General features: G+C 34.3%; 3 protein-coding genes across 5 annotated transcripts in view; all 3 read left to right on the top strand.

Moving 5' to 3' along the window:
- The first annotated feature begins 300 nt into the window (after nt 1-300).
- On the top strand, nt 301-16,946 carry LOC126977485 (cytochrome P450 4c3-like). Its single transcript, XM_050826328.1, has 10 exons — nt 301-631; nt 3,971-4,063; nt 6,237-6,347; nt 8,253-8,438; nt 9,944-10,140; nt 12,708-12,762; nt 13,143-13,320; nt 14,176-14,327; nt 16,089-16,271; nt 16,759-16,946. The coding sequence occupies exons 1-10, from the start codon at nt 475-477 to the stop codon at nt 16,908-16,910; spliced, it is 1,464 nt and encodes a 487-aa protein (XP_050682285.1). The 5' UTR covers nt 301-474; the 3' UTR covers nt 16,911-16,946.
- Nucleotides 16,947-21,930: 4,984 nt separating this feature from the next.
- LOC126977458 (protein smoothened) overlaps nt 21,931-27,604 on the top strand; it is a 599,797-nt gene continuing 594,123 nt past the window's right edge. For 2 of the 3 annotated variants that reach the window (XR_007732216.1, XM_050826259.1), the window contains exons 1-2: nt 24,961-25,131; nt 26,716-27,373. Coding sequence is in view for 2 of the 3 variants with exons in the window: in XM_050826259.1 (XP_050682216.1) it covers nt 25,099-25,131; nt 26,716-27,373 (691 nt within the window). In the remaining variant the exon portion in view is untranslated. Of the gene's footprint in view, nt 22,081-24,960; nt 25,132-26,715; nt 27,374-27,604 lie in introns of those variants that run through there. The other variant, XM_050826260.1, reaches the window with a different exon arrangement.
- LOC126977453 (pre-mRNA 3' end processing protein WDR33) lies at nt 21,932-24,856 on the top strand. The gene is made up of 2 exons (XM_050826250.1): nt 21,932-22,080; nt 22,179-24,856. The coding sequence occupies exon 2, from the start codon at nt 22,196-22,198 to the stop codon at nt 24,743-24,745; it is 2,550 nt and encodes an 849-aa protein (XP_050682207.1). The 5' UTR covers nt 21,932-22,080; nt 22,179-22,195; the 3' UTR covers nt 24,746-24,856.

The following is a 27,604-nucleotide window of genomic DNA, read 5'->3' as shown; positions in this document are numbered from 1 at the left end:
GTTTCTATAACTTATGTAGCGTGTTTCTTTTTAAAATGTTTACTAATAAAATTGCAATTTTCATTAAATTCGTGACTTTTGTTTGGACAAAACACAACCGATAAACTGCTAACGTCAGGGTGTCGAATTTGCACGACCGCGACGGTGTGCGCGCGCATTGTAAAATTCACTCTGATAAATTTTCTCTAACGCGCCAAAAGAGTATAACTTTAAAAATTCTGTTGATAGATTGAGTCATCTTCCATGAGTGACCTTGTTTTTAAATTGTATTTATTAAGGCCTCGCTTCGATAGTTCAGTAAATGGTTATTACTATAGTTCCGCGACAAACAAACAGAGATTTGCTAATAAAGCCGTCAGCAATATACATGGCCTTTAGTTTTCTCGAAGTGTTCGTCAAGTCACATTTGACTTTATGTAAAAAGTATATTTTTGATGATAAAAAATACATTGTAGTATAAGTTTCGGCAAAACAATGTTTATAGTATTTCTGATTATTTTAACAGTTATTGCATATTATATTAATTTTCGTCGTATACGTAAACCACTTTATGAGTTATCTGGAAAGTTGCCGGACATTGGCAGTTTTCCCATTTTGGGACACACGCATTGGTTTATTGGAGGGCCAGAGAGTAAGTTTTTCTTAGGTTTCATTATTTTGATATTCCCTAGTAGAGTAAGAGCCCGTGAACGCAAAACCTTCGTAATTTTATAAAAGCTGAAAGTTTGTCAGCACATGCTCTCAACACAGATAAAATCGATGGACCATTATGAAGTCTGAGTTACCGTGGCTTTGGTACTAGTGTGTAAAATTCCGATCTAAATTCATCAAATAGTAAAGTGTGAATTTCTGATATTACCTTAAGAATATTATTAAAAATCACGTCATTCATTGCCAGACAGTTAACACTGTGGCAATCCCTTGCCAGACACACTTAATGTTCATGAAATTATAATTTTACTTACTTAGTATAAAATCTAATTTTTATATGTAATACTCGGATATAAGATTATGTTTTATTATCATCATTAGCTAGACATTTATTTCAGAGACCATATTATTCACAGGCTCTTAGATCATATGCTTTAGATATCAAATTTACTTGAAAATTTGCCCACACATCATTAGGGGCCGATGGCAAAACAATAATTAAAGGAGATTGGGACTTTTGGGCCTGATGGTTAACAAGTTGAAATATACTTTAAAATAAGGGTATATTTTTCTGATGTTAAATACAAAAAACTAGCTCATTTTGCAATCTACAAACCGAAAAAACATTAAAATAATGAAAATCGCTTAATATGTAATAGAGTGAATATTTAATCGATTAAAATAACATTAAGATCCAGTTGTTTTATTTAAATAATATTAGTGAGGTGCATATTTTATCTGCAAATGACCACATTATGAATAAAATATATTATTTTCTCAGAAAAAACAGAACTGACCAATTATTTTACTATCAATAAATCGATTTACATAAAAAAATCAATACAAGTGAAATTCATGTTCCTCAACGCTAACTTCATTAACTACCTACCCAATTGAATTCTAAGGAAAGTTCAAAGTTGTCTCTAGCAGTCTGTTGTACAGTTCATATATGAGGTAATGAGTATATATTATTCTTATCTGAGCAAATAAAACTATCTTTTTATTTAGGTATACTATATTATATCTAATTACCATTTGTCTTATAGGTATTATAATGCAAAAAAATGTCGTTACAGTAGTAGATACGTATACGTAGGTATTTTTTATCTAAAAAACCAAGGTTGGAACCCAGCTAATATAAGTACCTACGTGATAAATCCTTAGCAGCTAGGCATTTAATAAACCTACTATAGATCAGGTGACAACATATACTCATAGTTTAACACATAACCTCGTTTTATTATCTTCGATTTCTCAGCTCCTAGATTGACAACTCTTGCAAAATTTTCTATTATGGATTATTTAAATGTTATCTTTTAAATGGTGCTACTTTCATCTTGTTATCACCTGGGCCCAGGAATGTATGAAAGAGTTTCAATCTCCTTTATTTGGCATTGCATCCTAACGTTGATCACCCACCCTTAAATAAAAATATCTACATAAATATAAAAAATCTCGTGTCACGATATTTGTTTTATAAACTCCGAATTAACCGAATCGATTTAATTGACTACAATTAGTAATGTTTGGTTCAACTTGAGAGGATTCGTGTCCAATTATTAATTTTATTTCAAATATTATTTTTATGCTTTTACTAGTTATGAGAAAAGAGGATATAAAAATTTGGGATAATTTGTGGGTTATGGCTCAATTTAAAATTTAAATAAATATTTATTATATGATAGATGCATATATATAAAATCATTATTATTGAAAAATCTTACTATCGGAAAAGACACACTACTATAGTACTAATTATTGTAGAGCTGTTTTTATCTATTTCACACTAACGGCTGTTCCCAATATTCAGTCTATCTCTTACGTGAGATAAAAATCGTAACTATTGTGGACTTTTCTGTCCCAATAAACTTATCGACGGTAACTCACCCGTGCACGCTGTACCAGCGATATAAAGTTTGTATGGAAATTGCAATTCACGCGTCCCAATATAAGGCGTTAGGAATGACTTATCGGGTATATTGGGACAACTTCAGATTATTACTATTAATAGATAATATTATTATTATTATTATTATTATTATTATTATTATTATTATTATTATTATTATTATTATTATTATTATTATTATTATTATTATTATTATTTATATGATCACTTAGAAAAAATTTTTTAGTTGCAACTTCTTTCACTGGTTTAGATTATCACAATGGCTTCTGAGGAAATAATAATTAATAAGAAAGAAGCCGAAATAAGTACAAACTAATTAATTTTAGGTATTTCTTCATTTATTATTTATAAGAAAGCGTGTCTTTTAAGTAATTTTAATGCAGTTTTTAATCCTAAACTAATAAAATTTAAGAAAAATATAAGGTTCAAAAAGTGGTTCATAATTTTTAAAAATTCGAGAGTTCGCTATAGAAACTAACACGCTTTGGGAGAAAATGAAACCTAAAAGTAGAAAAAAAAATTAATATGTTTAAATTAGAAATAGTGTGAGTAACAAAAACAATATGTTTGTGCAATAAAGTATGGGTTTCAAACTAATCCAACGTTATGAAGAGGTCGGAAATCACGAACAAGGATTTCGTTACATAAAAACAGACACACAAAGTCAAAGTTTTATTTGCAAAAACATGTAAGATTGATAAACATCAACCATATTTTATTTATGTAACCATAAATATTACAAAAAATATTTCCAAATCATTAGTTACAATAATAATATCAATTTAACATAAGATTAGTAGCAGTATTATTTATTAATATTAAATTATTTAAAAAAAAATCATTTTATAATTGAAAATATTCGTCTAAGGACTATAAGCAGTTTTTGATAAGGTATTTCTTCAATTAAGATGAGAAATTCCTATTTGACGATACCTCTCTTATTATCTTTGGGATGTGATTATAGATTTCTATGCACATACAAAAATAGTTTCTCTGAAATAATGTAGTTCTACAGCAAATAAGCTAACAAAAGTAAGACAGACTATTTCAATCATTTTCTTTTATCATATCATTTATACAGTTTTTTTTAAATATTTTATAATATATGTGACAAGTTGAATATCTAAGTCAAGAAACGCTCGTGGAGTCATTCATTGCGATTGCTTTGATTGCAATCCACACCACTCACGTTTATGATCCTACTTATACAACTGTTGCATTGAATAATGGTGTATAATAAGGTAATAAGCGTGGCCAGAGCTAGACGATAATAACTATGCCAGTGGGAACCGAATTTCTCGTGGGAGCGCATAACGTTTTTTCGTTACCTGAGATTTCTGCCAGTGTAAGCCGCGTAAAAGACCTTCGCTACTTAGAAATACTTCAGAATAACTTTACAACTAATTTCAGAACTGCTTACTAATATCAAACAGCTAGTTAAACTATTGGAAGAGTCTCAAAGTGCTGTCAACAAAGTATGGATTGGACCCTCTCTGTACGTAGGTAAGATGAATATATTAAATAATCTTTGTCAATATTTTTAAATTAATATAGGCTCCGGCGTGGATTCTCAGTGGCTTTATTGAAAGATGCACTTGGCGTTACCAAAATACAAAATGAAGCGAAATCTCGACAGATGTCGCTTCATTGTCTTCCACAGGATTTATTACAGAAAGTGTTCCAAACAGATCTTTCTTTTTATGAAAATAAGGGACGAGGTGAGCAGGACGTTCAGCTGATGGTAATTGATACAATGCAGTGCCGCTCAGGATTCTTGAAAAACCCAAACATTCTGAGCGCCACTACAATTATTGCGCTAGTCACCTTGAGACATAAGATGTTTAGTCTCATTTGCCCAGTAATTTCACTAGCTACGGCGCCCTTCAGACCGAAACACAGTAATTACTGCTTCACGGCAGCAATAGGTGCCGTTGTGGTACCTATAATCTAGCCGGCTTCCTGTGCAAAGGAGCCTCCCACTGGTTGATTTGATTGCCCTGATTTTTGTTGCTTAATTCCACTTTTGCATCAGACGCTACGAACTTAAATATCATCGCTGCACCATCTGGATGCCAAGAGGGCTACGAAGATCTTAAAAACAACCTTCTGGAATGTGAGACCATCGCCACAATGAGGCCGGGATGCCTTAAATCCCTCAATATCCAGATAGAAAAACTACCCCACATGCGTCCACTGAGGATACTGCACCTCATAACGAACTTAGGGCTGAAGAATGTGGTGTAGTTACTTTAAAAAACTCCGGCTATGTAAGGGAATGATTTCTTTAAGCGTTGCCTAATTACCTCATCACATGAAGCAGTAGGATGTAGGGGACACAATAGATCTACAGATTTAAGAGCGCATTAACCCAATAATAATAATAATACAGCATGTGAATGTTGGGGCAGTAAAGTTCTCGAATGGCGACCACGTACCGGAAGACGCAGTGTTGGTAGGCCCACCACAAGATGGACTGACGATCTGGTCAAGATCGCCGGAATACGTTGGATGAGGGTAGGGCAGGACCGATCGTCATGGAAATCATTGGGGGAGGCCTTTGTCCAGCAGTGGACGTCTTCCGGTTCCCATAATGATGATGATGTGGATGTGTGGCCACTGGAGTTCCTCTACAACACAGTTTACGAATATCTTTCTGATGCATACAATCAAAGCGTGAAATGAACTCCTTTACGCAGTATTTTTGTTTTTGTTTTGTATGGAATAGGAGGACAAACGAGCGTACGGGTCACCTGGTGTTAAGTGATCATCGCCGCCCACATTCTCTTGCAACACCAGAGGAATCACAAGAGCGTTTCCGGCCTTTTGTTGCGAGTGAGTGTGAACGGTGATGATCACTTAACATCAGGTGTCTCGTACGCTCGTGTGTAGTCATAAAAGTAGCATCTAGCACATAATCACTAATCAACCTTCATGGCCCAATGTACAAATCAATTGTGCGTACTCAGTAAGCCTGTGTATTAATTTCGCTCATTGTTCAAATATTCTAAAGTTTATACTGTCTCTTCTTCAAACTTTAATATCATAACGATGTGAGCAGGACGTTTAGCTGATGGTAATTTATACGCCCTGCCCATTACAATGGAGTGCCGCTCAGGATTCTTGAAAAACCCCAAAAATTCTGAGCGGCACTACAATTGCACTCGTCACCTTGAGACAAAACATGTTAAGTCGTATTTGTCCAGTAATTTGACTAGCTACGGCCCCCTTCAGACTGAAACACAATAATACTTACACATAACTGCTTCAAGGCAGAAATAGTTGCCGTTGTGGTACCCATAATCTAGCCGGTATCCTGTGAAAAGGAGCCTCCCACTGGTAGAAATCCAACGACGTATAACGTTAATTCTGCAAGGCCGATATAAAAAACATCGGTATAATGACGAGGGTAGCATTTGACATTAATGTCGCTGTGCGAAGAAACTTTACTGCAGTGAAATCACTCACCACTAATGTGTTAGATTAATTTATAAGAGCCGTTTCCTATTTGAATTGGATTATTATGCGGTAGCGTTACTGATTTTAACATCTATATGTTAATTTTCTCAACAAACATCGAAGCGATAATATTTTTTTCACACATCTTAATGTAGGTACCAGCGTCATAAATCTTTGATCGACTTAAATAAGGTAAATGTATTGTTATGTCATGTTGTAGTAACACTGAATCCTGCGGATGTACAAAAAATATTAGAATCCAGCCTTCAAAAGGATTCTTCATATAAATTTTTGCAAAACTGGCTGGGAAATGGTCTTTTTGTGGCTCCAGGTAAGTTCACAATAATAATTATTTGCTACTAGGGCAACGCATAGAAATCTTACCTGAGTTTTGACTTCTGCCACATGAGTAAATAAAATACCTAGTTACTCGTGTGCCTCTGCCCCTGAATTCAATGATCGAACCCCACGTCACGCACTAAAATAACTTCAACGTTTACTTGTGTGGTGCCTCTCCACAATGCGGTTGTAAAGAAATATATAATAATTAAAGGTTTCGGACTGATATGACTTAAGGACTTTCAAGTGTAGGCTGAGATATACATAGAGAATACATATAGAATACTTAGACTTTCCATAGTTAAGAAAAACTTAGCTTAGTGTAAGCTTGTCATAATCTTTGATTTCAATAAAACACTTTTAAAGGATTAAAACGCGTGTAATTGCAACGGTTTTACATTAGATGTTTGCGTAAAAGTTACATAATCTTTGATTTCGTTTTTATAGTCATTTCACAGCTGAAATTATGCTGAGTAATCTAAGACAGCCCAATGCAAAAGTCATGTTTGCGTTTTATCACACTCAGCTAAGTTTTACGTAAGTAAAGTCTGAGCAAAATCTAAGTACGCTCTATAGTAACTTGAATGCCGGCAACGCATCTCTGAGCGCCTGGTGTTGCGTATGTCTATGGGCGGTTGCCTGAACACTTTTCATCACGTGCGCCGTTTGCCCCCTCTTATATAAAATAAAAAAGTATAACCAAACTATGTACAGTAATACCAACTTAACTGTGAAATGGTAAAAATAGGAACTACGGTCGCCATGTTGAAATGTCATTAGACTGTCAGTGACTACTACTTTTTTTTCGAGTGTTCCGTGTGTTTATTTGCGATACTTCTGAATTTTAAGCGTTAAATATGCCGAAAGCTTTTGTGCACATTGGAATTAATTAGAAACACTGAAACGACGATGGCGACACTCATCAGTTCACAGATAAGTTGGTGACACTGTAATGGACATTTTTCCGCGGTGGCTTCGAAGAAAGCGCTTTAGCCCTAAAAGGCCGGAAAAGGTTATGTTTTCTTTTTATGTAGTAATAGAGAATATCACTTGCTGTAGTCTGTGGTAGTGCAGAAGTGTCAATAAGAAATGTCACTGTCAGGTTACTTAAATCCGCGGTTAAATTAAGGAGGGATGCTTCCTGAATAATATTTGTTAATACACGTGTTAATCTGGAGAAAACAGCAGTTTCTTATAATTAAAAAGCATATTTTTAGAAAAATTATTTAAAGCTAACATTAATTTAAAACAAAACAATTCTAATTTAATTTTATTTTACAATCATAGTATTAGAAATATAGTTATAAGATTTGTTTTGTCGAATAAATTCCTTATTTCCAAAACAATGCTTATAAATATATTTACAATACAATATTATGATTACTTACCTGCATGAAAATAAAACTACCACTAGAAGGATAGGATACCAAGGATACTAGCAGCCTTAGATAAATTGTACATCTAGATAGAGTCTCTTGCTGTTAGACAACCGATAAAAACAGACCAGGTCTAATATATTATTATATCAGTGTGCGTGACAAACTATGTCTTACACTCGCGACTTGTATGTCACTTTGTGTAGTAGTCTGCGTGCACTGCTCAAAATAGAGGCTAACAGTAAACCTCAATTTTTTTTCGATGTTTTTACAGCTATCTCAGACTATCTAGGCGTATAAATAATCTAAGCTGGCAGCATTTCCGCGTTGGATAGCTAGGCTGATCCGTTGAAATTAAAAAAAATGTTAAGTATAGGTAAACTTGATAAAACTATCAATATCCTGAGAAACAAATTTAAATGCTACATATTGACAAATATTCAAGAACATAATTTATTTAAGATTCAATAATAAATTTTGTGCATTACGGATGCAAAGTCAAGGGTTTTGTTTATTTTCAGTAAATATATGGAAAATGCATCGACGAATTCTTCTGCCAATTTTCCACAACCGTTTCATAGAAGATTATATCGAAGTGTTTGGGACGCAAGGTTCCATACTGGTCGAGCGTCTAGAAGAGCGAGTGGGGAAATCCGAGTTTGATGCGTATACATACATTACCTCGTGCATGTTGGATATTGTTTTTGGTAAGTACATTGTTTTATTATTTTTTCATTATCATAATCCCTATTAAGGCGAAGGCCTCCCTTGTGAAAACACGCAAGGGAGGCATTTTAGACAAGTTTAGTGGTGAAAATACAGCATTTGGAGCTATGCACACTATTTTATCATATAACACATACCCTTAAGGCTTATTTGTAGGTTTCTAATATTTGCTGTTGGTTATAAGTTAACACTCTAGAGGTATTTTGAACTACCACTTCATTGCAGTGAAACAAGTTTTTTCTCGGCATGACGCATTTGTTTAGTACTATTCTCAGAAAAGGTATTTATATAGCTTGTACTTTTTTTTGTGTAGGTATATTTATTCAGATTAGTAATTAATAATGAGGAATGTAAGCAAATAAACTTTTTGCGCCTGTTAAAATATTACGGCAGCCGTGAACTCATATCGCCCAAGGTCGCAAGCATTTAGTGTCGCCTTAATATAATATTATAAATGTAAATGTAAGTTTGTTTGTTACGCTATCACGCCTTGTGTTTGTGGTTTACACTGAACCGATTTTGATGAAATTTAGTAAAGAAATAGACAAGAGCTTGGGAAAGGCTATCTTTGATCGCAAATAAAAGGCTTGGCAGAAGAAAAAATAAATATTTGTTGTAGCTATTTTAAATTTTAGACCTGTGTGTAGATGAAAGTTCTATAGATAGGTAGCTTTTAAAAATGTATTAACCACAGCAGTTCGTAGTGTATTGTTCGTATTTGTAATGTTGTTAAGTAGCATTGTTCATAAGTCTTGGTCACAAATTTTATTTATACTATCAAACTTGTTATGCCTACTCGACCTAACCGTGTAGTAGGCATAACAAGTTTATCTGTTCAGTTTCAAGAATATTCGCCTTTGTTATAATATATAGGGAAATATGGGCTAAATAGAGACAAAAGTTTATATGTAATTTCTTTAAAAAAAAATGGTATCATTCTTTGGTACTTAGCTGTTACAGTTCGAATAGCCTTCTTTTGCAGCACAATGCTGTTATAAAAATTTCGCTTCAGCACCACGATTATATACCATATGACATAATACTGTAAAAATAACTAAAATAGGCGTATCAAATATCAGATGTCTTATCTTCTTAGGTAGGTATGCTATAGAACTAAGTCTATTAGCCAAATTTTTAGGGGTCGGGGGCGATGTAATTTAATAATTTATTATAAATCAATAATTTCTGATCAGCAATGAGGAGATCTGTAGGAGAATCAAAGTCATCAACATAGCCCAAATGATTCGACGGATAGATGGCTGGTGGGGCAGTAAAGTCCTCGAATGGCGACCACGTACCAGAAGACGCATTGTTCGAACCCACAAGATGGACCGACACTTTAGTCAAGATCGCCAGAATACGAAGGATGAGTGCAGGACCGATCATCGTGGAGGATTTTGGGGAAGGCCTTTGTCCAACAGTAGACGTATTCCGGCTGATGATGATGATGATGAAATCAACAATTCAACCTGTTTTGATTTTGCAGAAACAGCAATGGGCGAGAAAATGGATGTTCAACACAATCCCGACACGCCATATGTACGCGCTCGGAATACAGTCATGTCAATTATAGGCATGAGATTCTTTAAGGCGTGGATGCAGCCGGATGCTCTCTTCAATTTGACATCTTATTCTAAGTTGCAGAAAGAGACGATTGAACTTACTCACAAGTTTACGGACGAGGTACCTTAACATGTTTTTTATTTTATTTTTATGGAATAGGAGGACAAACGAGCGTACGGCTCACCTGGTGTTAAGTGATCACCGCCGCCCACATTCTCTTGCAACACCAGAGGAATCACAAGAGCGTTGCCGGCCTTTAAGGAAGGTGTACGCGCTTTTTTTGAAGGTACCCATGTCGTATCGTCCCGCAAACACCGCACAAGGAAGCTCATACCACAGCTTTGTAGTACGTGGAAGAAAGCTCCTTGAAAACCGCACTGTGGAGGACCGCCACACGTCCAGATGGTGGGGATGATATCCTAACTTGTGGCGTAAGGAAACACAAGGCCAGCTGCACCGTCTCAAGGTGGTGGTGGACTAATGGCCTCCGGTCCTCGACACTAACCTATGCGATAGTAGCGGCACTAGGACGAGTCTGGCCCGATTGTGCTGACGTCAAAAGACGGTAGCGTGACTCCGTATCGGTATTATGAAGTGAAACTTTTTATGTGAGATTCGTTCGGGCTTAGTAGACGGCGACGGCGGGATTTGTTAGAGCAAAATTTACCAGAGTTATTTTTACACAAACATCTGTACTAATAACAGTTTTTTTGGTCAGTTATACTGCGAAATCTACTGAACCGATCGGAGTCATACTTATACTATAAGATGTAGAGTGTTTCGTAGAAGGCTGTGTAGTATATGACATGTTAGTACTAGTAATCCAGAACAAATAATTCAGTCAATGATATTTCATTACGTATGACAATGAGCGGACGTGGTACTTAATGTATATGGCAAAACAAATTTGCCGGGTCAGCACTTATAAATATATACATTGTAAATTTTATTTCTTTATGATTACAGAACCATAAATAGTGGTAATTCGTATTAAGAATCGCCTTGATGAAGTTTCACTTCCGTTTTCAGTACCCACGATCAAATTAAAATATTTTTATTCAAACTAGGATCTTTAAACCACTTTTTGAGCGTCAGAATCACCATCCATTCGATAATAAATGTCTCTAACCTGAGAAGAACGGGCACAACAAAACTTTTTCCTCTTTTATCATTACAATTTAATTTATTAGTTAAATGGGGTGGGTGGTCTCTCCATTCCCAAGGGGTGGTATCAAAAGAGTCATTTATGTTATAGTAACCCTTAACACTTAAACGCTTTTTAACAATAATTTTGAAATTCGTAGCACATTAATTCGATACCTCAGTTCTTAAGTGTAACAAGTCTGAAATGCAATAAGTTTGAGATAACGTATGAGAAATTGTTCCATAAGTGATAATCCACCAGTACCAACGAGAAACATATCGATTAGTGAATGTAGTTTAGTTGTAACTTCCAATATATTTTCACAGGTCTAGAATATATTCGTTTCATACACTTCAAGTTGTTTTATTTTGGAACCCTTTTTCTGAATTATCACTCTTTGGAACTGAGGTATGGAATTGTAGCACAAAAATAACACCCGAAAACAGGAATCGCATCATATTTTGAGTGTTTATACTTCAGCTATGCTAACGAATTGGGTATATGCATGATTTTTAAGAAACCTTAAATCTGATTATTTACATCTTAAAAGTTATAAAACACATCAAATTATTGATGAAATCATTCTTATTGAATTAAAACATAAATATTCTTTTCGGACAATATATCGGCTATTTAAACGCGCCATTTTGCTCGGGGTTTCTGTGACGTCAGAGTCTATATCAACAATCTATATTATTCTATTGGCCGGTTTTTTCCTTCGGTTATACTGCGAAAACTACTGATCCGACCGGAATAATACTTGTACCATAAGATGCAGCGTGTTTCCGAAAAGATTTTAGTGTATATGTTGGTGATAACTAATCCTATATTTTTTGGCATAGAAATAGCTATAAACTTGCAAATATCAACTTTAGGTACATTAAGACAGCGAGCTATTTAAAGTGACCAACTGCCCAAAGAGCTGCAAGAAATGTACATGAATACCAAGAAAATTAAAACACGCTTTAAAAGGCTAGGTTTAGCTTCATAAAATTAAGGGCTCTCTGTGCCCAGATAAACACGTGAGGTTTTCATTCATATCTGATAAAAATATTATGTACTAGCTGACCCAGCAAACGTTGTATTGCCATCATAGTTAACAACTGTAGTTAATCTACCAAGTATAGGTAGCTAAAATTAAGTTTGTTTTTTACCTCCTGAGAAAGTTAGAAAGATACAAAGATTCTAATTAGTTATTCATTTTAAACTATTATTTCAATTTGATTTCTGAACTACGGGGGACACATGAAAGGAAGAACAAAATTGTTATTTTTATTTTATTCCGAAAGTTTTCATATTTATTCACCTTTTATACCTTCTCTGAACTTCCACAAATAATTCCAGACCAAAATTAGACAAATCCGTCCAGCCGTTCTGGAGTTTTAGCGAGACTAACGAACAGCAATTCATTTTTATATATATAGATAGATTTGTTATTTATTTCACAATAAACTAAAAAAAACCTTTTTAACCAGGCGTTTCATTACTTTTACGTATGAGTCGTTTAATGAACACTTGATACAAATCCTATCCGATGTTTCAGGTCGTGAAAAGAAAGAGAATGGAATTTGATAAATATGGAGAAAGTAAAACAAACGGTAAGAGTGACTTTATTTTTCTATCAATTTATTTATTTTGTATTTCATAAACAACTAGTTTAGTAGACTAAGGTACGCATGTTCGCATGTATTAGATACACCAAAACTGTATAAAACTAGTATTGAACTAGATTACTTCTAGACGCTTAGATTTGATCATCATCATTTCAGCCGGAAAACGTCCACTGCTGGACAAAGGCCTCCCCCAAATATCGCCATGACGATCGGTCCTGCGCTGCCCTCATCCATCGCACTCCGACGACCTTGACCAGATCGTCGTTCCATCTTGTGGGGAGCCTACCAACACTACGCCTTCCGGTACGCTTAGATTTACCCTTTAATAATACGATTGAACAAATTCTCTATTCATTTGTTTTTAGGACGCAAGGATTTATTGGAACTACTGTTGGAAAAAAATCCAAACTTTACAGATGAGCAGTTACGTGAACACATAGATTCCATTACTATAGCTGGTAATGATACAACGGCGCTAGTAATTTCTTATACATTGCTGATGTTGGGCAGTCACCAAGACCACCAGGAGAAAGTTTATCAAGAGTAAGCATTGATCGTCCCTTATTATTGCTAGTAGGTATTTTGCCCTTTTCCCCGGGGCATAAAAAGAGTAGGGAAGGCCCAGACTCAAGGGTGGGACGCTTCTTTACACAGAATGCCAGCTAGATTACGGGTACCACAACAGCGCCTAATTCTAGAGAGAAGCAGTAATGTGTAAACATTATTGCGTTTCGGTCTGAAGGGCACCGTAGCTAGAGAAATAACTGGGCAAATGAGACGCGCAATTGAAGTGCCGCTCAGAATTTTTCAAGAATCCTGACAGCACTACTTTGTAATCCCACTACATTCCTAAAAACATTTCCAAGGTCTAAAAAAGATATATACATACTAATATTTTATTAACGTACACATCTAAGATAATTTATACGTCTAGATAGACTATAAAAGCTATGAAAACGTCGAAAAAACATTGAGCTTAGAACTAGCCCCTATTTTGAGCAATTTACGCACACTAAGACAGTATGTTAAAAATCGCGAGTGTAAGACGTACACTTGTACGCTGGTCACGCACCCTAAACTAACATTCCTGGCCTGTTTTTATTGGTTGTCTAACAGCAAGAGACTCTATTTAGAAGTATAAATTATCTAAGGTACAATTAATTCATAATTTAAATACTTAGAAAAAAATAACTTTATTATTATTTCAACAACTTGGACTGCTAGTTTCTTGTGATCGTGAACGAAGAGTTATTTGGTTTTCAGAAGAGTCTTTACATCAATGATATCATTCACCTAAATTTCATTTATACAGGATGAAATTTTGTAATACTACCTGAGGGGAAAGTACTCTTTATACAGTAGATATAAAAAAAATAACCCAAACTTATAATCTTTTAGATCGAAAGATATATTTGGAGATTCGAAACGGATACCAACCAAAGATGACATTAACAAAATGGATTACCTTGAGAGAGTAATTAAAGAGACGATGAGACTATACACAGTTGTTCCCATTATCGCTCGTGAAACACAGGAAGAGGTTAAACTTTGTGAGTTCTCTTTATGATGCTAATACAATAATATAAAACAAGGAAAAAAGGCTTCACTTATTAAGCAAGTACAACCTAATAACAGTAGCAACTACTGAAACAACCAACTACTAAGTTGCTATATTTATTTATGATAACAATCTGGTAAGTTGGTTTTTACAAACTAGTAGACGAATGTAAACTCGAGACAAAGTAAGGAACTTTGTAAAATCCAATTTCTTTTTCGCAAGTTAGTAATCACACTAGATCACACTAAAACTTTTGCTTAAGTTAAAAAAACAACATGTTATAACCAAAATATTATATTTATTACTTTTCAAAATACTCTCCTTTACATTTTAAACAATTTTTCATGCGATCGAACCATATTTTACCACAGGAGGACCACAGATCTCAAGGTATGTTTTCTGCGTGCTGATTGAAAGCTGTCACTGCCTCTTCGAAATTGGTAAAAGTGAAGCCTCTTATCAAATCTTTGATTTTGAGGAAAATACAGAAATCACAGGGTTCTAGGTCGGGCTATGTTCGATGGGCGATGAGTTGTACTTTTTAGGAAGCTAAAAATTACTTAGTTTTGTTGACCGTGCGTGAAGAAGCGTTGTCATGATGTAGGAGAACGCGGCTTTTTGGTCGTCTTTCGCGAACTTTTTTTAACATCCTGGTTAGCAAATGGTAGAATACTACTCGGAATGAACATTCTTTTGATATTCAAGTGGAATTGTGCAGATAGGACCGGTAGCTGAGAAAATGCGAACATTTTTTACCAACGTTTCTCGCCTGGGTCACTTTTGTTGGCCTGTTCTTATTTTTAAACACCCATTCACAAGATTGCTGTTTTTTTCGGGTTCAAAACAATAAATCCAGGTTTCGTCTCCTGTGACAATGTCATAAACAGCATTAGAATGTCCGTGGTCGTACTTCATTCGCATCTGTGAGCACCATTTCACGCGAGCCCACTTCTGCTCCGCTGTCAGTTCATGAGGGATCCACCGGCAACAAAGTTTCTGAACTTTCAATTCTTCCTGTAAATTTTTCTGAATTTGGCACATATAGTCCTCGAAGTCTCATATGTAATCCGCGTATTTTCTTCAATTAGCCGCTTAACAGTAGCCGTAGCCAGCCGCCAAATCTGGTTTCCGAGTATGGTTTGTGTTGCACGATGATGGACTAAACACCACTTGCCGTTACAATGCGAGAGGAAACGCACCATGTTTCGACGTCTTAAAGGCCCGCTCCGCGCGTGCCCGTATACTATATGCCCGCATACAGCACGCATTACAATTTACATCTAATTATTTTCGCACCAATACCGCTGCTGATGTCAGGCAAATTCATATCAACCACGTTATGGGGTTGAACCCTTCTGTATACGAGTACGTGCAGTGTTCCTTCGGTATAGTAGATAGTATATTATGTATAAAAAATACAAATGTGTGTCAATTCTTTGGTTTTGCCGCTAACTATTTACAACGCTGTCTCGACGTCTATTTACAGCACAAGTGGTACTTATTAATTAATAAAGAAGTAATGTAATGAAAAAATATTAGTTAACGAAATCTTTTTTTGACATAAGAAAAAAATCATATCTACCATATACCGATACTACGAACCAGTTCGATCGAGAACATCTTCATACAGAATTCCATCAATGCTTTGTCTAGTGGCGGAATTCACTCACAGTAAGAAATGTAATTGTTTTACTATGGCAGTACTGCAACCACACACTTCTTCCGCAAATAAATCTTTTCTGTATCTTTTCAGCATCATGTACCATTCCAGCTGGTGTTGGTTGTGCCGTTCTACCATTTGTCTTGCACAGATCTGAGAAACTCTGGGGTCCTGACGCCGACAGTTTTAACCCTGACAGGTTCCTCCCTGAAATTAGTGCTAAAAGACATCCCTGTGCATATATACCTTTTAGCTTCGGAGCAAGAAATTGTATAGGTAAGTGGGCCTTATTCGAAAAACGAGCTAAAACTGGCCAAACTAATATCTATGACCAGTTTGCTCAGCGTTCACTGGCTAAATGATTACTACCATGCAAAAACACCTAGAGGAATCGAATATTGGTTATTTTAGCTATGCTAGCTGTGTTTGTTTATGTTCAAATACCCTTTTCTTACTGGAAAAACCGCCAAAGTACCTAGAGCATTAAAGTAAAAATTAATATAAAATTTAAATGAAACAGAACACACGCACTTTGCCCAGTAGAAGACGCCCAACAATGCGATACGAAATATATTTAATATAATATAAAATAAATATAAACACTGACACACTTTTACATAAATAATTTTGCCCCAAACTAGGTATAGCCTGTACTATGGGTACAAGACAATGATATATTTTACTTGCTTAAACAGACATAAAGATTTATTAACATCCATGACTCGTAAACAAATTAAAAATAATATTTTACTATTTGTTGCAGGACGACATTTTGGGATGCTAGCAATGAAAAGTATTTTAGCAAATATACTAAGAACGTATAAAGTGACCTCAAAAACATCATGCGATCGGTTGAAGATTGAAATTCTGTTAATACCAGTTTCGGGGCATCTACTAACCATTGAAAAGCGATGATGTTTAAAGAATTAATAAAACTAATATTTCATAAAATTGAATTTTTATTTTCCATTTTGAGTCAAAAATAATCATGTGCCAATATTATGTGTGTTTTTTAACTTTGTTGACCTTAACAAAATTCCCCACCGAATATCCAAAACAATGATAATGGCCCGATCTTCACAGTTGAGGTTCCATAGGGTTATTATTTTTGCGTCATGTCGAGCGTTCTAATGTGTGCGGGTAATTACAAACTTTCTACCAAAAAAATACCAACAATATTTTAAAGCAAAATAAAAGTTAAAAGAAGCCTCTAGGAATTAAAAAGACGTCAAGGCAAGGTGGTTAATAGAATTTAAAATAGAACTTTGCCCACCAAATGAGTCTTCCTTAGTCTTCTCAAGTCGGGGGTTCAGCGAGGGCCGATTCTTCGGTGGAGGGCGCGTATAACCCCTGAGTTGCACACGAGTTAAATTAGGACATTGATTAATTTGTTGAAGAAACAGCTCGAATGTTAAAATTGTAATTTCAATAAACAAATAAAAATATATTTGATTTTTTATTCTATTAGACCATGTTATTATTTTAAATCCTATTCTATGCTGTGCCTAAAATAACCAAAAACCACAACCACAGAAATAACCAAAGCACTTAGCAGCTGAGTGATGAACTATACTGCAAGGTGATGCTTTAGATAGCAGTGATGCAGCTAAAGTTAAAAGCATCACTGTTTGGCGGTGTTCAACTGCTTCTTGATTTATTCGCCAATCTCTTTATATTCCACTATTTTACTTAGATTAGGATCAAATCTTTAATCATCTTCTTTTGTTAGAAAGTTAGAAAGTATTATTGATATCCTTAAATCTGAATCAGCCACTGGATACGACAATATCCCTAAAAAAATTTTGAAATCAGCTAAATCCGTTTTGATCCCAATTATTACACACCTAAGCAAGATCTCTTTACAACAAGGAGTATTTCCATGTGAATAAAAAATCAATAATACATCCAGTGCACAAAAGTGGGCCTAAAGACAATGTAAACAATTACTGCCCAATTTCGGTCCTTTTACTATATCTAAAATACTAGAGAAAATTATTAACAAACGTTTACTAAAATATTTAGAGACGTATAACATACTCTCATATAATAACCATCTCAGTATGGCTTAGTAGGTGTAAGCACTGAAGACGCTATACAAGACTTAACTCAGAATATTATAAATCAACTTGATAATAGAAACAAACTCTTTGTATTTTCCTCGATTTAAAAAAGGCATTTGACACCATCTCAGTCCCCATACTCTTGAAAAAACTTGAAAATATAGGTATAAGGGGAACTTTTTTAAGTTTAATAACGGATTATCTACAAAATCGCAAACAAAGAACGAAAATTAGTGATGATATAATTAGCTCTGATGCACCTACACTACAATTCGGAATACCGCAGGGAAGTGTATTAGGGCCAACTTTATTTTTAATATACATAAATGATTTATCTAACTTTAAATTAAAAAATGGAAGGGTATTTTCCTACGCTGATGACAACGCGTTACTCTTTCATGGAAGCAGTTGGGCAGAAGTATTTTCCACAGCCAAGTTGGGATTAAACTAAGTGCTTAAATGGTTACAATTAAATATCTTATCTCTTAATTTAACTTAAACAAATTATATTACTTTTGCCATTCGTAATACTACACAGCCTAATAACAGCATGAGATTAACTGCTCACTGTTGCAACTTAATAAGTCCTAATAATTGTAAATGTTCTCAGATGGAAAGAGTAAATACCACAAAGTACTTGGGTGTGATTATTGATCAAAATTTTTCAAGGTATCCTCAGTTAGAACTTGTTGCTAACAGAGCTCGGAAAATGATATGGATATTTAAACGCCTGCGTAATGTATGTAATAGAGCGCTGCTAACTTATATTTATTCTACATATTTAACATGCACAAAGAATAATAATAAAAATCATATATTCCAAAAGTAAATTCTATAATACTAGCAAACTTTACCATGAAACATCACTACTACCACACCACTACAGTCCGTCAGTTATATATTCTGCAATATATATTAAAAATTCAGAAACATAGAATCATTGATTCTTCCGTTACTTTGAAAAGAAACCCCTATACAGTCCTAAAACACAAAATCGTAAGAACAGAATTTGCCTCAAAGCAGTTTGTCGCACAATCCACCAATATGTATAATAAAATTAACAGATCCCTTAATATTTATTCACTTACATTTAGGGAATGTAAAATTAATGTTATTAAATGGCTAAAAACACTCAACTATGAAGATACGGAAAAAATACTTAAAAATTAATTAGATTAAAAATTTGTAAACGGTTTCTAACAATAAGATATTATTAAAAAAAAATGTATTGTTATAAAACATAAAAGATTTACAGCCCGTTCTCAAAATTTGCTCCTATGTATGAATTTATTTATCTACTTATAGTACCGTTTATATATATATTTATATAGGTTTAATATATATATATATATATTGTTAAGATGTTATATTTATGTAAGTTCCTATGTTTACGTGCATATATATATGTGTGTGTATCATAATATGTTTCAAAATCAGTAATAATAAGTAACAACAATGTTTGATATATTGTACATTTAAAAAAAAATGTGCATGATGTCGTCCGGCTGCGTACCTGCGGCTAGCATGATGTTAATATAACCTGATCCACATTGAAATTAATGACTTATTTCGAGTGTCATTGCCTGGGCCGCCAGGTCGACTAGATAACTGATTTTGTTTGTTTATAATCCAATTCACTAGAGACAATAACTTCCTTACGTTTAGTTTTTAATATTGTTTTGTATAACTTGCAATGAGCGATTCTCTTCTAACACAGATTATCTAAATCTACCAGGAGAGTTTCATATGTGATTGTAAATGACTGTGTACAAATAAAGAAATTTTGAATTTTGTTAACGGTTTCTTCTCTTGTTAAGCTTTAAGATGGTTATCTGATCGTACACATTTTCAATATGTTATAATTATTAGATTAATTATTAGAAGAACCTCATTTTTTCCTCTTAATAATCACAGTAGAAATAGTATCCCGTTTTGTATTTAAATGAAGAAGAAAAGAACATGACATCTTGTAGTTGAAGTTTTTGAAAGTTAATTACTCCCCAAGTTTTTAGTTTGTTACAGATAATTTTTTCATACAAAATGCGTACTATAAAGAATGGCGGCAAACGCTATCTCGCTCTAATATATATTCGACTCATTTATTTGTTTTGGTTTGAGTGTCATGTGACATGTCATTCATTCAAAACAAAATGTGACTGTTAACAATTTTTGGTACGAATTGTCGTTTCTTTTACTTTATTCGTGTATTATTCAGAGGAATTTGCTTAATTATTTGTAGAATAAATGCGTAAGTCATTTCTAAGATATACAATGTAATAAAAAACTTGTAAAATATGTAGTTTAAAATATGGCCGGTCAGGTGAGAATTTTCATGGCTAAATTCCCTTTGGATAAAGAAATGTAAGCGCTAAAGAACAAATGATAAGCTAATAAAGAATGCTTAAAGTGAATAAAAGTGATAGAGTATTGATTTAATTCAACTAAAGTAAAAATTATAATATTATAATCTACCTGTAGTGCAATGTAGTGTTTGACACTTTTTTATTGTATGTCAATATTTTATTTATAATTATTATTTAAAAAAAATATTTATTTCTTTCATTTTTATGGTATCTATATTTTTGTAATAATTTTATTGACCTTAAAATAGTAGGATTAACTAATTTCTGTTAATATGTATTCTGTTCTAATTTCAGATTCAGCACCCACGCCTACGACTTCAAACACATTTATTGCCACATCGGAAAAACGAAAACCAAAGCCTGTCAAAACCGAAACTACTATACAACGCAAAAGAAAACTATTAAAAAATATTAATTACGTAAATTGTTTTTTTCTGAGAGAACTAAAAATGTACCCTAGTAAAAGTTAAAGTTGGCTTAGGTCCATCTTAAAATTAGACATTATTTATAACTGAACTGTCGATTTAGGGTGTGTTCCGATATGCACTGCGAGCACTGCACAGTGCTATCACTGTAGAAAAATTCGTTCCGTTATGGACTGCGAGTATACTGCCACAGTACCCTAAGGAAATATATGACATCATCAATCGCCGCCATATTCATATAGTGAGCACTGGCGCTTTCGAGGTACTCGCAGTACTTTGATCACGTGATCAGTCAAAACCTCTCAAGTGCCTATTATAAAAAAAAAACGTTTTATAAAAAATACCTACAGTTTAATCCCAAAGTTATAAAGTTCTGTAATTAGTTTGGATTAATAAATAAAAAAATGGAAGAATTGTAAAAATTAACCTTATAATACTGTACTAAAAATTACTACTAAATTACCTGTAATTTTTTTTCGTTTATTGTAATCAATAATTTTTTTTTTTTAAAAACTCCTAAATTTTACCCTACTTACATAACCTCTGTACATTAACTTATACACAAAGTTAATAAAAGTTAAGTTATGAAAAAAATATTCTTTTTAATAAAAAACTACTTGCTTTTATTATATTATAAATTCAATTTACATTTAATATTATTTAAAATAATTTTAATTTGACAGTTCTCCAACAACAGTTTTTTTTTAATGAACTAGAAAACTTATATTACATACTCATTTGAATGCTGCGTCAAAAAATGCGGCTGACAGTATACTGGATTGCGTTCCGTTTTAAATAGTAACCAGTATAACTAACTATAAAGGAACGGCTTCACAGTATACTCAATTGACGTCACACTGTACAGTGGTGGCAGTGCATATCGGAACATGGCCTTATTATATATATCCTATATATATTGCATATTGAACTTGCATCCTACGCCACATTTGCTTAAAAAAAAGACTTTGAAAAAAATGGCGCTATTGGAGCAATCTGAGTGTTCACTGTTCTGTGGCTTCGCATTCCCTTCATATCAATGCTTTTAGATTAATGGTCGTTTGAAATTTGCCTAGTTCAGTCAGTGTTTTCATTTATTAGGTTAGGCTAATTGTAGTATCTTGTAAGTTTTAATTCAAGTCTTCCTTGTTTTTCAACGAGAAAACGTAAAGTGCCTCATAACAACGTTGTAGTGTAACAATAGTGATTTATAATGTTCAGTTTTGTTTTTTGATACGAGGTAAGGGTTTTGTAGGTAGTTTCTATAATTTCTCAAATATGTTTGTGTTATGTTTCTTTATGTTACTCGGTATGATTTAATACTATTTCTTTGAATAGGTACCGAAGCTATAGTCATGGATTTTGCTACCCCGCCACCAAACATGTCGATGCCTCCACCTGGAATGGGTGGCCCTGGGCCTATGGGTCCACCAGGTCCACGTAATAATATACGACATAATTTTCGACCTTTCAACTATCAAATGCGATTCCCACCGCAAGGACCTCTTAATATGACACAGGACGATTTTGATGGTAAACGTTTACGTAAATCGGTCATGCGTAAAACCGTAGATTATAATTCGTCTATCATTAAGGCTCTAGAATGTCGCGTTTGGCAAAGAGATTGGAGAGACAGGCATGCATTACAACCTGATGCTATGTATACTCCTGATCTCTTGCCGCCACCATCGTATCTTGATAATCCTATAAATGCAGTAACAACTCGGTTTGTGAAGACAGCTACAAACAAAATGCGATGTCCCATTTTTGCTGTCGCTTGGACACCTGAAGGCCGTAGGCTTATAACTGGGGCTTCCTCTGGGGAATTTACTTTATGGAATGGATTAACTTTTAATTTTGAGACTATTCTTCAAGCTCATGATTCACCTGTTAGGTCAATGGTATGGTCTCATGGGGAAGGTTGGATGGTAACAGGTGATCATTCAGGCTTTGTAAAATATTGGCAAAGTAATATGAATAATGTTAAAATGTACCAAGCCCACAAAGAAGCTGTCAGGGGTATAAGTTTCAGTCCATCTGATTCTAAAATTGTCACATGCTCAGATGATGGTACACTACGCATATTTGACTTCTATAGATGTCAGGAGGAGAGAATCTTGAGGGGTCACGGAGCTGATGTTAAATGTGTTCAATGGCATCCAACTAAAGCTTTAATAGTATCTGGAAGTAAGGATAATCAACAACCTATTAAACTTTGGGATCCAAAATCTGGTACTGCTCTCGCCACGCTCCATGCTCATAAGTCCACTGTTATGGATTTAAAATGGAATGACAATGGTAACTGGCTTATTACTGCTTCTAGAGACCACTTATTAAAATTGTTTGATATTCGTAAGCTTGGTACTGAACTGCAAATATTCAGAGGACATAAAAAAGAAGCATCAAGTGTTGTGTGGCATCCAACACATGAAGGACTGTTTTGTTCTGGTGGATCTGATGGTGCAATTCTGTTTTGGAATGTAGGTACAGACAAAGAAGTAGGATGTATAGAAGGTGCTCATGAATCATTAGTCTGGACAATGGCATGGCATCCTTTGGGACATATTTTATGCTCAGGATCTAATGACCATACATCAAAGTTTTGGACTCGTAATCGGCCTGGTGACCAGATGAGGGACAAATATAACTTGAACACTTTACCTCCTGGGGTCCAAGATGATAATGAGTTAGAGGAGCCAGGTGCAATTCCTGGAATGGGTCCTGAAGATAAAGTGGAGATATTTTCTTCTGATGCAGATAAGGTTATACCTGGCTTAGATTTAGATACAACCCTCATTCCAATGGACTTTGAAAAGAAAGTAAAGAAGGTTCCATATAGTAAACCTATACCAAGAAGTTTCCAGGTGCAATGGAACCATGGTCCAACGGGGATAGATGACCCTGTAGCTGAAGCATACACACATGTGTTAGTAGAATCAGTTCCAGGTGCCATTCCTTTGCAACAAATTCAACCATCTGCAATTTTTGTTTATGGAAAACTGATTCCAGTAGAACCAGGTTCAAAACTTGAAAAAGCAATCACTGAGGGTCCTATTGCATTAAAAAGATATATTGCAACAGGGGAAATTGAGGAGTTGCATGATATGATGGCACACATGGAAGAAGATGCTGATGATGATAATTTCACTCCTTTTGAATATCCTCGTAATAGTACAGGTAATGATGAGGCCGAAGATGATAACCAAGATAAGGATGGGTATGAAGATGAACACTATTATGATGAAAAAATGGATACAAGTCATCAAAGTAATGATGATAATAGCTTTAACAATGGTCCTGACAGAAATAATTTAATGAGTAACATGCCACCAATGATGATGCCCCCAATGGGTATGACACCACCAATTGGTCCCCCAATACATCCCATGGGTTCCATGCATATGCCACCTCCACTCATGGGTGGCATGCCACCCATGCCTCCTATGGGTAATATGCCACCGCCAATGGGTAACATGCCATTAATTAGAAATGTACCACCACCTTTTCAAGACAATGGCTATAATAAAGGTCAATATGATTCAAGTCAAGACAATAATCAGTCATATGAACAAGACAATGAGGAAAATAATGAAGGTGAAGTGTACAATCAGAGCTATGAAAGTGATAACTACAATGATGATAACGAAGATGAAAATAGTGAAAACAATTATGGTCACAATCCCAGATGGAGTGGTGGCTATAGGAGTAGAAATCAAGATAATATAGGCAAAGCTCAAAACAGAAGAGGACAAGATAGAGGTAGAGGCCAAAATAGAGGAAGGGGTGTCAATGGCTATGGAGGACGGGGTAGTCGCAGAGGCAGCGGATCACGGGGCTCAAACTGGCGTGGACGAGGTAGCGGTTCAAGTAGACCATTCAGAAGGGGGGGAAAACAAAACAACTAAAAAAGACTATAAATCTCTTCATAATACAATCTTATGTTTGTTTTGACAAGTGTGTGCAAACATGCAAAGTGAATGTGGATGAATTAGGTTGTATATAATTTCTTCATAACAGCTTGTATTTTAATTACGTTTAAACATAATAAATTTATATTATGGTAAAAAAAAAATTTGACTTGTTACACACTAATTTACTTTATTTTGGAACAATGGTGAGTTGATCAGTTCTTTTGTGAATTAATTTGTAATTTGGACATATTGAGACTTTTAACTTTTGTATCAGGTAATTCATCAGGACATGGTTGTAATGTTCAAGATTGCTGATTGTATGGTTCTTCACATCTGTGGTGCTCATCATGGTGTGTGGAAGAAATTGCATCAAATTTATAGTAAGATACTGGAATTTTTTGATAATGTCAATAAAGTTTTGAATGAATAAAAAGCAATTTATTCCCAATAAAAATACAAAATACATATGGGAAAAAATAAATATAAAATAATGTCCAAGAGTTTCCTATTCCTTCCAAACCTCAATGTCAGAATGAGAGTACACTTGAAAAAGCCGATATATTATGTACCTACTTTCATTTCGTCAGCTAATAACATATTTTACAATCATATACTTGGTGTTTGAATTTGTCCTATTTGATATCCTTTCATTATTATATACACTTTAAAAACAGGAGATTAAATAAGTAAATATTAATAGATATTGCTCCACTTCATATCTAGAATAATTCCAGTAGTCTTTAATATATAAAGGCTTTTTACGAAATATCAATGACAGTACAAATATTTTTAATTTTATTTGGATCACCAACATTACAAATAAACTTATGCTAGTTACAGATATATGTAACAATTAAAGATGAACACATCTTTCGATATTGTTTTTTGTGTCATATAAGTTGTAGAGGAATAGTGGTAGTAGTTCTTTCAAATTCAATCATTTTATGTGGATATCTGTCATTGTATACAGAATAATATTCATTCATCTTCCTTGATAAAATATACATTTAGTTGAGATTCACATATATATATATTGGTTTCAATTTTTTTCTATAGATAATCTATAAAATATCACTATACCCTTTTATCGCTAAATAAAATCTTATGTCCACAATTATCATCGTAGGACTGATCTGATATTCTGCTGACAGACATCAACCCTTATTATTTATTAACTATCTAAACTCATATTAATTTGATATTAATACTATGAATCTTTCTAGCTGCATGATGACTTCAAATAAAAAAAAAATATCTGCGGTGTACAGCCTATGTGTCCAATCTTATTCACTCTTAGATTAAGGATTGGTCTACTAACACTTTGTGTTATTTTACATTTAAATTAATGAAATACAAAATACATACTGATGATATGTGATCCCATTGTCTTTCTTATTTCTTGTATTATTTGTACAAAGTTTTAGAACACAACCCGGTATTTTAGCTTCAATTATTTCAAAAGTTTAATAGAACATGTGGCATGTCAATGTCACAGATTGTGCGTGACTGGCTCGAGTACGCCCGCTTGGGCGTAGTATTAGTTGGCACACTTTCCGACTACGCCTGCGGTATCTAGTTGGAGCCCAGCGGAGACTAATCGTTAATCTAAGGTTTCACTTTTTTTAATTGATGTGATTTAAATGACAGAAAATGTAAGTGGCAGTTAAATAAAGCCTTGTGCTAATGTTGTTTAAAAAATATATATGTACTTCTGACATCCCTCACCCAACCTACCTACTCTTGACTAATATAGTTTAAAGAGTTTACTAAAGTAAGCTAAAATTAAGATAAACCATTGTCAAATGTAATAAATTATTAAATTTCAAAGGGTTTCATTTGACTTACCTCAGTAAATAAAGATACATTTACAAGTGAAATGTAGTTTTAATTTTTGTATTTTTGTTTATTTTTACCAGGACTGAATATTTTGAATATTGTACTGAACTTCATTTCCGTTGTTGCAGATGGACTCGGTGAAATGGATCACTTGGCTTATAAGTATTTCCATATGTGTTGCAAGCCAGTTCGATAGTGGTGGCGAAAGAAATGCGTTGATGGATATCATTGAAAACAGCACAGTGCGACTGGAGCCAATAGAGAATACACCGAATTTTAGACTTATCAAAACTGAAAAAGGAACGCAATGGTTCCCGGAGAGAGAAATCAAGTTGGATAGTTGTGTGAGAAGATCAAGGTGTGAACCACTGAATAGGACAACATGCTTGGGTGTCAAACTACCCTACAACAGAACCAGTGTACGGCTAACTTTCTATGACAGTCAATACAAAATTCAAAATCAGTTGGAGCTGTACAAAGCCCTGATAAATGTGCCAAAATGCTGGGCTGTGATCCAACCGCTATTATGTGCTACATTTATGCCCAACTGCGAACGAATCAACGGACATGATATGGTCTATCTTCCATCATATGAGATGTGCAAAATAACGATGGAACCCTGCTCAATATTATATAATACATCATATTTTCCGTCCTTTTTGAAATGCAACTCTACTCTGTTTCCAATGAGATGTGATAACCCTGCTAGAGAAATGAAGTTTAATACGACAGGGAAGTGTCTACAACCGCTTATACATACAGACAAGCCGATGCATTTTTATGAAGGTAAATCTTTAAATTTTATAACATAATAGATGTATCAGTTTTAATAGCAAAATAATGCTAAGTGATTACTGTGGACGACCCAGCTATTTACTTACCTTATAATACAGTGCATGACAGTAAGTTAGTGTAAAATATTTTCTCATTCCATGATAAGGATATTTTTGATACAACTACATGGGTAATATGAAAATCTACTGCCCAGTAAGCGTAATATTATATTAGGTCAGATTT

The sequence above is a fragment of the Leptidea sinapis genome, chromosome 45, assembly GCF_905404315.1.
Source record: "Leptidea sinapis chromosome 45, ilLepSina1.1, whole genome shotgun sequence".
In the NCBI taxonomy this organism is placed as follows: Eukaryota; Metazoa; Arthropoda; class Insecta; order Lepidoptera; family Pieridae; genus Leptidea; species Leptidea sinapis.
Note: the sequence above shows the minus strand (reverse complement) of the source record. Positions and strands in the feature narration are given on the sequence as shown.

Bases quoted from the DNA above. Each gene is read 5' to 3' on its own strand.
- LOC126977485 (XM_050826328.1), top strand. From the start codon at position 475: ATGTTTATAGTATTTCTGATTATTTTAACAGTTATTGCATATTATATT. The intron at 6,348-8,252 runs GTAAGTTCACAA...GTTTATTTTCAG, and splicing joins TGGTCTTTTTGTGGCTCCAG to TAAATATATGGAAAATGCAT. The intron at 16,272-16,758 runs GTAAGTGGGCCT...TATTTGTTGCAG, and splicing joins CGGAGCAAGAAATTGTATAG to GACGACATTTTGGGATGCTA.
- LOC126977453 (XM_050826250.1), top strand. From the start codon at position 22,196: ATGGATTTTGCTACCCCGCCACCAAACATGTCGATGCCTCCACCTGGA.